Source organism: Macrobrachium nipponense, chromosome 24, assembly GCF_015104395.2.
Source record: "Macrobrachium nipponense isolate FS-2020 chromosome 24, ASM1510439v2, whole genome shotgun sequence".
NCBI classification, from domain to species: domain Eukaryota; kingdom Metazoa; phylum Arthropoda; class Malacostraca; order Decapoda; family Palaemonidae; genus Macrobrachium; species Macrobrachium nipponense.
Window position 1 is genome coordinate 3,273,631 of NC_061091.1, and position 13,002 is coordinate 3,286,632.

A 13,002-nucleotide genomic window follows, 5' to 3' on the forward strand; every position below is an offset into this window, starting at 1 on the left:
TTATTAGGATACCATCTTCAAGTTACTGCATTTAACTTCTAGGCAAATCTAAGCTGGTCTTCTTGAGAGGTTCATCTCGAGGCACTTACGTATTAGGCACTAAATGGTAAGTTTTGGCACTAAATATTTGTACTGTCCTTGAAAGCTTAGTAACAGCTGACTTATTTTACAATAATGTATAATTTTTTAAAAATCTGTCTTTCATCAAAATCGTTTTAAAAACTAATAATACATTTATGTATTTGTAAATAAATTTGGCATATCATAACCATTTCACAGACATGTTCAAAATAGCCTTTAAATCCTCTTCCACTTTCAGACGTACACGATAAATTCTATCATATGTGAGTTCGAGTTCACATTTCTTCAGCTCACTAATCGTACTTTCCGATGAAGCGGAAAACCTTTTCTTCGCTCGTTCAACAAAATCCTTTACTCGCTTTATCCAAGTTTCCTTGAAAGTTACAAATTCTTCATCAAGTCTATTTATTTCACATTTCTGAAATTCTCTTTGATGTTCTGATGCTTTATGATATTCCTTAAATTTTCTCCTTAAAGAGTCATACTTGGCCGACACAAGTTTTGAAGATGCAGCTGCTTCTTCCAGTAATTTAATTTTCTGTTTCATAAAATGCTCATCACTAATGCGATTCTGAAGCTCTTTCTGGAGTTTAGCTTTTATCTCATTAAACTCTTCTTGCTGCTCTCTTGCTTCACTTTCCAGGTTCATTATCATGTCCGTTAGTTTTCGAACTTCTTGTTCACTTTCCTGATCTCTAATTTTTACTCCTTCTCTCTGGGTAGCTAAATCATCTCTAAGAGATTTCATAATTTTCTCTTGTTCCTGTAAAGCATCTTTGTGAAAGTTCACAGCTTCCACTTCTTTGGCCCTTAATTCGTTTGACACCCTAAGTCTATCTTTCAAGTCACCCAATTCTTTCTGAAACTGAGACTGCAATTCTTCCCTTTCAGCATCAAATCTTGACCTCTGCATTTTCAGCAACTCCTGGCATTTTTCATGCCCTCTGGGCAAAGCATTTTCTCCCACATCTGAGTTCGAATTTAAAACAGGACTAACATCTTCCCAGTGTTTTATTTTTTCTTTCAAAATGCTATTGGCATTTTCTAGTGCTGAGCACTTTTCCTTCAACTCCTTTAAAGATGTTTCATTGCTCATTTCTTTATCATTGGTTTTCATCTGATAAAGCTCACTTAGTTGCTTTTTTTCTGCAACAAACCTTTTCATATCTTCGTCATGCTTGAGTCTCACATTTTCCAACTCTCCTTCCAAACACTCTATCCTTTTTTTGTAAAGTCTGATGTCCTCCACAGAATGGGAACTTGATAATTCTAATGGTTTCCCCTGGCCTGCTGTGTTAGTTGCTTCACTAGTAGAGATATTATTGACACTACCAATCTGCTTCTTCAACTGCTCTTCCAATTCATTTCTTTCCTCACACACATTTAGATAGAGACCTTTTACATTACTTAATTCTTCTGCGAGCCTACTAATTTCCTGTTTGAGTTTAGCACCAGTATTTTCATATTCTGCATTAAATCTAACTTCTAGCTCCTTCACTGCATCTTCATGGAACTTTAAATAAGTATCCTGACAACTCTGCAAAGCCAAGGCCTTCTCCTCATCTTTCTTTTTGCTCAAAGTAGTCATTTCCTCTCTAAAAGACTCTTTCTCTTCAGTCAAACGAGCCATTTCCTGCCTTTGCTTCTCAACCTCCAATTCAACTGTTCTTAGCTTATCCTCCAGATAGATATTTTTTCCTTGAATATTAAAAGAATTTTCTGTCATGATTTCAACCTGTTGCTTTATTTCCTCAAGAAGCTTCTGAAGGATATGAAGAGCATGGGTATATTCACTAGCTTTGCTTTCATCAATCAATGCTGTTTTTATCATCTTTAAAGAAGCTGTAACTTTGGCCTCAATGGCCCGGACTCTTTGTTCCCAAACTCCAGACTCCTCTTGCAACTTTGAAACTTTTTCACGGAGATCTGAAATAATTTTTTGGTGCTGCTCAAAATCTGTTACTAAGTCAACATACTTTTCAGCTGTCTTTAGCAATTTATTACAGTAACCAGTGAAGTTGTCAGGAACTTCTACAAGGTTACCATCCAATTTTGCACTGAGAGAAATAACAAAATTACTGAATTCTACAGCTTGCTTCTTCATATCTCCAAAGGCAACATACAATGTTATAAGCTCCTGTTTTAAAGAAATATTTTCTGCTTTAGCATTTTTTAGATCAACATCATTGCTTTCCTTCTGATTTCTTTCAGTTGTCTCAGATTCTTTAAATTTCAGTTTTAGTAATTCTTCTTTCAATTCCTTTGTTTCTGTCTGTGAAGATTTAAGATCACTCTGCACTTTTCTAAGCTGATTTTGCTTTTCTCGAATATCCTCTTGCAAACGAGCAATGGCATCTCTTTTTGTTTTGTTGGCAGCCAAACTCCTCTTCAGTTCATCTTTCATCTTCACGATCAGCTGAGCTTCATTGAGGGGTTCCTTGGGTAACTTCTTTGGCTCCTCTCTTGTAGTGTCATCATAATTCAAAGTTTTCTTGATTCCCAAAATGGACATAGAATCTTCTACACCTGGCATGGCATCACTAAACAATCCAATCATGACTGCAGAATCATACCCTTTGATTTCTTCCTTTGCTTTTTCCAGTTCAGCTTCCAACATCTTGACTCTTTCTCCAAGTTGGCCTTTCTCTGACTCTAAGCTTTTATTTCTCAGCTGAAGGTCAATTATCTTATGACTATCATGAGACTGTAAAAGATCTTCATACTGATTCTGCAAAGTTCTTATGGTTACTGTAAGTCTTGTGGTAGTTTCTGTTTTTTCCACAAGAAGATCATCGTGGATTTTACGCATAGACTTCAACTCATCTCTCAGTGTCTGAGCTTCTCGCTGGTGAGTGTCCGATTCTTTCTGCAAAGATTGTATCTTATTCATCAATAAGTCTCTTTCTTCTTGATTCCCTTGTCTCAGTTTCTTCACAAAGTCCTCATGCAACTGTTGATTTTTTGATAAACAATCAGCTGCCCTAAGCTGGGATACTTGGCATTCAAGACTTGACACGACTGATTCTGCTACTTCGAGTTCTACCTTTATCTTTTTGTTCGCACTATCTATCTCCTGGTTTTTCTTCTCTAAATCAACAACTTCAAGTTTTAATTTCCTTACCATTTCCTCTTTTTCTGACAGGAGAATCTGACAGTGGTTAAAGTTTGATTTCTTAGTCTCACATTCTGCTGTTACAAGACTGAGCTGGTGTTGCAAAATTCTAACCTCACGGAGCTTTTCAGATTTTACTTTGGATAATTCAGCCGTTAAATTGTCCAGTTCTCGACCTCTGGCTTCATATAAAAGTTTTAACTGTTCATATGAACCTTCTGCAATCCGAAATTCTTCTGAATGACTAACGCCATCTCCAGATTTCAAATTCTGGGCATCATACACGGGTGTTTCACAGTCATTTTCTCCTCTTTGTCCAAGAAAAAGGTGTCTCTGGTTATTGGATCCATCCTCTCCATTTGTGTAGAGAAATGAATCTCTCGCAGTTTCTTGGTATGAAAGGGACTTAAACCTGTTGGAATGATCATTACTTTCATCGCTCCAAGGAGTTTGGCTACGGCTATCAGAAGGATGTGACTCTCCACCATGACTCTGAGTGGAGCAATTATTCATGGCATAGCTCTCATCATTCATGACTTCTCTCTCAGCTGCATTTCCTGGGTAATCATTTGTATACTGCAAAGGATGCACTGGTCTTGGAGTGTCAGGGTGACTATTTCCATAACCATGTGACCGGTTAGACACAGCTGAATACCGGCTGTGTGTATTAGCAAAAGAATCTTCCTCCTCGAGGTCATCGAAAGCATTAGCCAACATCCCTTGTATTTCCGCCTCTCTCTGTCGTTTTTCTTCTTCATCTTCTTCATCATCATCGGGGTCAGGTGGTCTAATACTATCCAAGTGTATACTTCCACCAACAAATAAACTATGGCCAGGATTATCCATCACCTGTAAGATTAATACAATACATGTAACAAAGCAAACTGGAATAACATAATACAATATACAGTATATAGCACAGTTCTGTAAGTCTCAAAATCTAAACATACATTATACAAGGATAGATTATTCTAAATAGGTCACTCACTCCTCTCAGCACTTACAATTAATTATGATTAACTATAAAATATCAGTATTGTCAGTCAACACTTTTTGTAAACCTTGCAAGCATCACTTATGATGACCCTATTTTATGTTGGTTTATGTGTATGTATATGCAGTGACAGGAACTGACAATTTTTTGCAATAATGTATTTGCATTAGCAATTTATTGTATAGTCTCTTGCATCTTAAGTTCAGCATAAAATTGTCTTCTACTATATGTTTAGTTATTATTAGTTCTAGAAATGTGTTGTACCATCAAGAAACAAATGTACAAAAGGGTGATAGAGAAAAAGGGCAAACCTTGTATACGGTGTTAGGAATGACATCATGGATTTACTAGTTCCTCTGTGCTCTCTTATGCAATATGCAACTGATAAAATTTCCAACTCTGTATCTCTAGAAATTTAAGTGGGAAACATATAGGTAAGCTGCTCTGTAAACTTGCTATCAATAATGAAACATATCAGAGCTACAGATATCATCAAATATATTTCAGTTAGGCTGGTCTACAATAAAGAAGAAACAATAAGTCATTAAATAATGACAGGTTCCATGTACATGTTCCACTATACATAATTTAGGAAAAAACCACTAATACTTATCAGCTGACTAATATGTAGCACAGCACTATCTACTATATAGCAACTGTATTCCCGTATTGAAATGCAGGCCAGCAATAACTACTGTGAAGGAATCACTGCCTTCAAGGTGGAATATAATAGATGTTCATGGTTACATTGTCATGACTAACTTTTTATGTAAGTAAATTGCAGTTCCTAAGCTATCTACGTACGTATGTGGTTAATGAGGCTACAACATAATAGTAACTAATTAACCCTCACATGCCTGTAGCATCCATATGGCGGACCTATCATCCAAATCTCCTTTCTCCCGCGATGATTAACGCGGGAGAAAAAAACCATGTGGTCGAGTGAAGCGCAAATTCTCTCGCATGTTCTTTATGCAAATATCTCTATTACCATTACTGTCGCTTTTCATGTATTATTATCATTCTGTACATTGTTATGGCAGCTTTCCATTTATGTAAGTTTAATTGCCATTTAGATGTCATGTATCCATTCATGTCTGTGAAGAAACATGGATGCTTGAATTTATTCCCTTACTTGATCTGTCAAGAGGCCGGGACTACTTTGCGACTCGCACAAGCTAATGACTTTTGTGAAAGCTTCTTTAAATAAATGAGTAAGCAATAGACTCTGAATCTTACTCGTACCTCATCTCACAGGCCAACCTAAACGTACATTAACAAAGCCATGACAGGAAAAAAAAAAAAAAAAATGAGCATCAATGGAAATAGGAAGATATGCAAATGCTCATCGTATTGAAAAAAACTTTCAGATGTTTTCTGTACCTCCCACAGGAAGTTCACAGTGAATATTTTAAACCCTGAGTGGAGTCTCTTTTCCAAAATAAAAAATACCAGCTGATATGAGTAACAAATATTCTATTTTTGGTACTTTGTATGGCAAAACTACAATTACATCTCATGATATTGTATAAGCTAAGAACTAAAAATAACAAGATTCTTTGCGTATATTTATAGGCAAATATATATAAGATGTACTGAAATGGGGAGATGTAGTGCAGTACCTTCCCTCATGAAATTTCATGGATGACTGTTGTTCCTTGTGTCACTGAGGTTCCAGTGTTGCCATAAAAGTTGCCATTTGGTCATTTATGGTCCAGTCAAGTGATCTCAATGTTTTCCAGCACTCATTCATAAGTCATGGCACAAAATAAGGATTATATGATGCGAACCATCCTGCCAATATTGTGCACCAAAGGATTCCTGCTGCTACCATAAAGTTAATGGAATTATTCATATTTTAAAGACATTGAAACCGGCTGATATTCTATAATTTTATTAGACTTCCCAACTGCTTTAAAGTTTAGCACAAATTAACATTCCACTGACACTGAATTGCATTGCTTCTCAACTTGCTGAAGTTTGCATTACTATAAGATGATGTCAGGTTTTGGCTACTTGTGTATGTCAATGCATTACTTCACTCTCTGTCATAATCATACTGTATATCATATTAATCATAATTTACTTTATTTGTGAAAGATTTAATGTGGAAGATGAATATACACCCCTGTTTGTGGGCTCATACATCTTTGCTTTCCCTTGATTGCCAACCGCTGGTCAAGCTTCCTCTTTCATTGTTTTTCATAGAGCTCCCTGGTTTTTACCCCTAGCACTCCTGGAGCACCACAGCAGACTGATTTAACTAGAATGGGCCTTTAAATTCAAGCGAGGGCAATGAAATTGCTTAATTATTGAAGATGAAAAGATGCAATAATGTTTTCCGAAGTATGACTACATTCCTTCATCGCGCTCCATGGCATTCAGAAATTGGACATCTCCAGTGAAACAAAGTCAGCTGACAAATTCATGATGTTATGCAGCTCCTTGACATACGTAATGAATATGTTCATCAGCAACAAGACATGCTAGCAAGATATATATTCAAACATTAACGATGAAAGCAGCATGTCAGCCACTGAAATCTCCTTAATCTTCCACCTACACTCCTAACGAGTCCTCTGCCTCTCACTCCAGTCCATCTCCTCTGACTGATGGGTAACTCAAACAGTGACAAAGAACTCATGAGCGTTTACATTTGGAAAAAAAAAATGATATTGTTAAACTACAATAAAGTTTTTTGTACTACTTTACCTGGCAGATATATACTTAGCTATAGTCTCCGACGTTCCCGACAGAATTTCAAATCTCGCGGCCCACGCGACAGGTAGGTCAGGTGGTTCTACCCTTACCGCTGGGGTGGCGGATGTACGAACCACTCCCGTAAGCTTGTCAGATTTTTCTCTTCCACCTGTCTCCTGAGGGAGGCTGGGTGGGCCATTAATCGTATATATCTGCCAGTAAGTATGTACAAAACTTTATTGTAGTTTAACAATATCATTTTTGTACATGAACTTCCCTGACAGATATATACTTAGCTGATTGGCACCCTTGGTGGAGGGTAAGAGACAGCTCAATAATACAGGTAAGACGGGAAACAACTAATGTTGTAGGATATAAAAGCCTTGGTTCTCACCTTTTCAGGATGAAGACTTCATAGATACTATCTCTGAGTCTGCATTGCCTGGAGAGCTACAGCTAGGACGTGACCTGATGCTGAAAGACTCTCGGATCTACCACTGGGATATGTGATCCCCTATTGTGGTAGAATCCAAGTCGGATGCTGTTTAAGAGGACCTTGTCCGCTTAACCATAAACAGATCCTTACCCACTAACCTCATGCAAGGAGCCAAAACCCACCAGACCACCTAACCAAAATACAAAGGGTTAATATTACGACAAAAAGAGGTGCCTCCTGCAACCTCTTCAGACAACCAAAAAACAACAATATAAAATATAGGGTAACATATAAAAAATTTACACAGGATAAGTTTAATTTCAGCTCCCTGCCCCAGCACCGAATCCGCCGATACGAAAGGACCCAAGGCGAAGCATTTATCATATGTGATTTTTCACTCACGTAGGTAGTGGTTTTGCGAAAACCGATTGGCATCTCCAAAAAGTCGCCTCCATCAAGTTCCGCACAGACATATTTTTTCTGAATGCAAGCGAAGTTGCGATGGCTCTCACCTCGTGAGCTTCACTTTCAGTAGTCTAAAATGTTCTTCCTTACAGGCAACATGTGCCTCTGTAATAAGGCTTCTCAGAAAAAAGGAAAGAGCATTCTTCGACATGGGCCGAGTGGGGTCCTTTACGGAGCACCAAAGCACATCTTGATTAGCCTTAAGTTTGTTTCCTTCCTCTTAAAAAAATGGAAAATACTTCATAACTTCTCGAATAGGCAAAGAGTTCTTTCAAGGCATCTTCCCCTACTTAGAAAAGATAAACTACGAACTTCAAAGCCTGGGCCAAGGGCGTGATGGGTTTTCATTCTTTGCAAGGAAACTTGGAAGAAACGAACACACCATAGAATCTTCCTTAAACCCTACATTGCCCTCAATAGCTTGGAGCTCACTCACTCTCTTAGCTGTAGCTAGGGCCAAAAGGAAGATAGCCTTCCTTCTTCGTCAGATCCTTGAAAGAGGCTAAGCCAGGAGGTTCGAATCTAGAACGATCCAAGGAATTGTAGAACTACGTCTAGATTCCAGTTCGGTACTACTATGAGGACGCTTAATGGTTTCAAATGATCTAATAAGATCATGCAGGTCCTTATCATCGGATATATTTAAGCCTCTATGCCGAAATACCGCCGCCAACATACTGCGGTATCCCTTAATAGTTGACACAACCAGATGACATTCTCTTTTGAGGAAAATAAGGAAATCCGCAATTTGGGTCACAGAGGTACTGAAGAGGAAATGTTCTTCCTCTTGCACCAACGTCTGAAGACATCCCACTTTGACTGGTATACACGCAAGGTGGAAGGTCTCCTCGCTCTTGCGATTGCTTTAGCAGCTGTTGCTGAAAAGCCTTTCGCTCTGACCAAACTTTTTTGGACAGTCTGGAACCAGTCAGACTGAGAGCGAGGAGAGTTTTTGTGTACCTGTCGAAGTGGGGTTGTCTGAGTAGATCGCTCCTTAGCGGGAGCGATCTTGGAAGGTCCACCAACCATTCCAGTACCTCTGTGAACCATTCTTGGGCCGGCCAAAACCAGGGAAGCGATTAAGGTCATTCTCGTTGAATCGGACTCTACGAACTTCTTGATGGTTAGCCCTCAGGATCTTGAAGGGGGGTGGGAAACGCGTAGACGTCGAGTCCGTTCCAGTCTAGAAGAAGAGCATCTATTGCTACTGCCTCTGGATCCGATATCGAGAGCAGTAAGGATCCAGCCTCTTGTTCTTTGACGTGGCAAAGAGGTCTATGTGTGGCCTGCCCCATAACTTCCACAGGCTCTGGCATACATCCAGATGAAGGGTCCACTCTGTGGGAAGGACCTGATCTTTCCTGCTGAGGAGATCTCTTACATTCCTTTCTCCCTGCACGAACCTGGTGAGAAGCTTGATTCCTCTTTCTTCTGCCCACAGAAGAAGGTCTCTTGCTGTCTCGTACAGAGAGAAGGAATGCGTCCCCCCCTGTTTCCGATATATCCAGAGCTGTAGTGTTGTCCGCGTTGACCTGCACTACCGATCTTCTGACTTTGGGCTCGAAAGCCTTCAGAGCCAACCACACAGCCATCAACTCCTTTCTGTTGATGTGCCAGGCTACCTGGTCCCCCACCAGGTACCTGGACACTTCGCTGGTTCCCAGAGTTGCACCCCACCCCGTGTCCGACGCGTCGGAGAACAACACCAGGTTGGGGGTCTGTGATTGAAGAGACAGTCCCTTCGCAAAGAGGTTGGGATCTGTCCACCATAAGAGATGTTTCTTGATGTCCTGGGATAACGACAGGGAGAACGTCAAATCCTGAGAACGACGACTCCAATTCCGATGAAGAAAGATTGGAGCGGTCTCAGGTGCAACCTTCCTAGGGAAACGAATTGCTCCAGCGAGGAGAGCGTCCCCAGCAGACTCATCCACTCCCTCACTGTGCATACTTCTTTCCCTAAGAAGGTGTTACTCTCTCGAATCCTCGGGCTATCCTTTCCCTGCGAGGGAAAAAAGCCAGAAAAAACTCAGAGAGTTCATCTGTATCCCGAGATACACACACTCTTGCTCGGGAATTAGTGACGACTTCTTGAAATTGACGAGAAGTCCCAAAGCCTTCGTCATTCTAAAGTTACTTGTAAGTCCTTCAAACAACGATCTTCTGAACTGGCCCTTATTAGCCAATCGTCGAGGTACATGGATATCCTCACCCCTTTTTAAATGAAGCCATTGAGCCACATTCCTCAAAATCCCCGTGAACACTTGAGGGCCGTCAGAGGCCGAACACAGACCCTGAAACTGAAAAAGTTTTCCCCCCCACCCATCATGAATCTGAGAAACTTCCTCGAGGAAGGATGGATCGGTACGTGGAAGTAAGCGTCCTGTAAATCCAAGGAAACCATCCAGTCCCCTGGACGAAGTGCTGCCAGCACTGATGAAGGCGTTTCCATCGTGAACTTCTTCTTTTCTACGAAGAAGTTCAGGGCGCTTACATCCAACACCGGTCTCCATCCCCCTGAGGACTTCGGAACTAGGAAAAGGCGGTTGTAGAAGCCCGATGAATGATGGTCTGTCACTAGTTCGATAGCCCCCTTTCCTCCAGCGATCTGATCTTACTGCTAGATGGAGAGCTTGATTCATGATGGGGTCTCTGTACCTGGCCGTCAGTTCCCTTGGGATGGTCGTCAAGGGAGGTCTTTCGACGAAAGGGATGAGGTTAAACCTCTCCTCAAAATAGAAAGGTCCAAGGATCCGCCCCTTTTTGGGCCAGACTTCTGCAAACTCTAAGAGTCTGGCGCCCACCGTTGTTTGAAGGACTTGCAAGTTATTTGGGGGCTTTAACAGACTTGGCGAAAGTCTTACCCCTTCTTGAAGGTCTACGACCTCTAAACGTAGAGGCTCTTGATGAAGACGCCCCTCGAAAGGGTTCTCGAACACTTGCTTTTTCCTTCTTAGCCTTGGTAGGGAAGGAAGGGCGAGGTTTTCTTGCCGACTGTGCCAAAAGGTCCTGGGTGGCTTTGGCCGACAGTGATCTTGAAATGTCCTGCACTCGATGTTTAGGGAACAACTGAGCAGACAGAGGAGCAAACAGCAAAGAAGACCTCTGGGCATTGGGAGACAGACTTCGTTAAGAAGGAACAATAAACAACCGACCCTTCTTCTTCACGATCCCGGCCCCATACAGGGAGGCGATTTCACTCGCTGCCGTCTCTTACCGACTTGTCCATACAAGACAAAACACACATAAGATCTTCTGGCGAAATTGATCTGGCACTTCAATTTTCTTGGCTAGGACTCCAACGACCAATCAAGGAAGTTAAATACTTCTAGCACTCTAAACATGCCTTTGAGCATGTGATCCAATTCATTCATTGCCCAAGTCGTCCTTAGCAGAGTTAAGGGCAGTTCTCCTTGTCGATCTACCAGCGCCGAAAAATCCGAATCAGCGAAGACGGTAGACCCAATCTAAGGACTCTCCTGTTTCATACCAGAAACCAGCGCGTCCTGATAACTTCGAAAGAGGGGAAAAGCGAACATCGTTTTACCCCGCTTCTCTTTGGAAGCCATCCAGGAACCAAAACTCCTCAGTGCCTTCTTCATAGAAAGAGTTGGCTTCATCCTCACACAAGAAGAACTCTTCGCCCCTGTCCTTCGCGTTGAAAAAAGTGAGTGAGGAGAAGGAGGAGCCGTAGGAGAAAGGGAATCCCCAAAAACTTGCAAAAGTAGCTCTGGTAAGCTTCGTTGTAAGAAGAACACAGCATTCAGAAAGTGTTCGGTTTCCTCTACCGAACCTTCTAGTACGTCTTGGTCGGGGCTTCTTTGTTTGTTTTTTCGAGTCGCCGGAAGATCCTTAAGGTGGACGAAGGGATCCTAAGTAGGAGTTGAGCGAGAGGTTGGAGAACGCCCTCTCTTAGAAGAGTTCACATCCACTGGAGAATGAAGAGAAGATCTGGATGTCTACTATGAGACTCCCTCTTCGAGGTAGACGGAATCTCAGCCGAAGGAGAGGTAGGGCCTCCTACTCCGAGAATCCTCGGAAATATCCACAGGGCGCTTACGAGGAGGCAGGCGCCTACTTATACTCTTTGCGCCTATCCCGAGGCGAGCGGGTCCAGCCATGGAGAAGAGCGCCTATCGAGAGCAGAGCGCTTGCGCGGCTCTCCATACCTGTCCAGTTGCGTACGATCAACGGAAGTTCGACTGGAAGGCGAAATGCGCCTACTAGGAGAAGGCTGCTTGCGAGACTCTTGACGTCTAACAGAGGGTAACATTCAGGAGAAGGCGCTTCAAAGCTAATGAGCGCCTACTTGGAGAGGGCGCTTCTGAGATTCCTGTTGTCTACCAAGAGACAAACGGTCAGGGAGAAGTGCGCCTAGAAGCGGGAGAGCGCCTACACGGAGAAGGGCGCTTGAAAGACTCTTGTTGTCTGCCCCGAGGAGAATAATCAGGAGTATGACGCCTTAAAAGAGACGAGCGCCTACTAGGAGATCGATGTGCAGTAGGCTCTTGGCGCCTACCTTGCGGGGAGCGGCTAACAGCAGGTCCGTCTATCATGCACCCGACTCCTAACCAGACTCTTGATGCCTGTCAGGAGAGAAGTCACGATCCGACACTCGAGGAGAGTGACATCTGGACGAAGAACGCCTACTTGCATAGGGCGCCTTCTAGAATCTTGAGCTGCTGGGAGGCGAAGTCTCACGCGAGGGAGTTGAAGAAATAGCGTGATGAGCAGGTGCAGTGCGCTTACCGGAAGCGGGAATCCAATCTGGAGAAAAATGACAATTTGTCGAAAATTGCATTTTTCCTAACTATACAAACCTGAGGTCCTTTAACAATAGGAAGTAGCTAGCGGCAGCTGGAACGGTCGTAAGCTTCGAACAAGGGGAGAACGGTAGTTACTGCTTGTCCGACAGTCGCGCGCCGCGCGACTGGGAGGTAAACAAATCACTTTTGCTTTTGGCCCATGCAAAATACGCAGAGTGAGGTGGCTATGAGGAGGGACTATATGTAAAGGACCTCAGGTTTGTATAGTTAGGAAAAATGCAATTTTCGACAAATTGTCATTTGTTCCGATACGTAATACAAACCATCGGTCCTTTAACAATAGGAAGACTCACTTCTTGGTGGGTGGAATCTGAGTCTTTTGATGAACAGACTGGTGTTCGTCCATCCCTGGAATGCCTCCCTGGTCGTAAGAGCGAGGGAGGGATCC

General features: G+C 42.1%; 1 protein-coding gene across 1 annotated transcript in view; it reads right to left on the reverse strand.

The window, feature by feature from the left end:
- Nucleotides 1-13,002, reverse strand: part of LOC135205711 (centrosomal protein of 152 kDa-like) — a 97,633-nt gene that overhangs the window by 6,171 nt on the left and 78,460 nt on the right. The window contains exon 3 of the mRNA XM_064236774.1: nucleotides 269-4,077. Within this exon, the coding sequence (XP_064092844.1) occupies nucleotides 269-4,077 (3,809 nt within the window). The remainder of the gene's footprint in view (nucleotides 1-268; nucleotides 4,078-13,002) is intronic.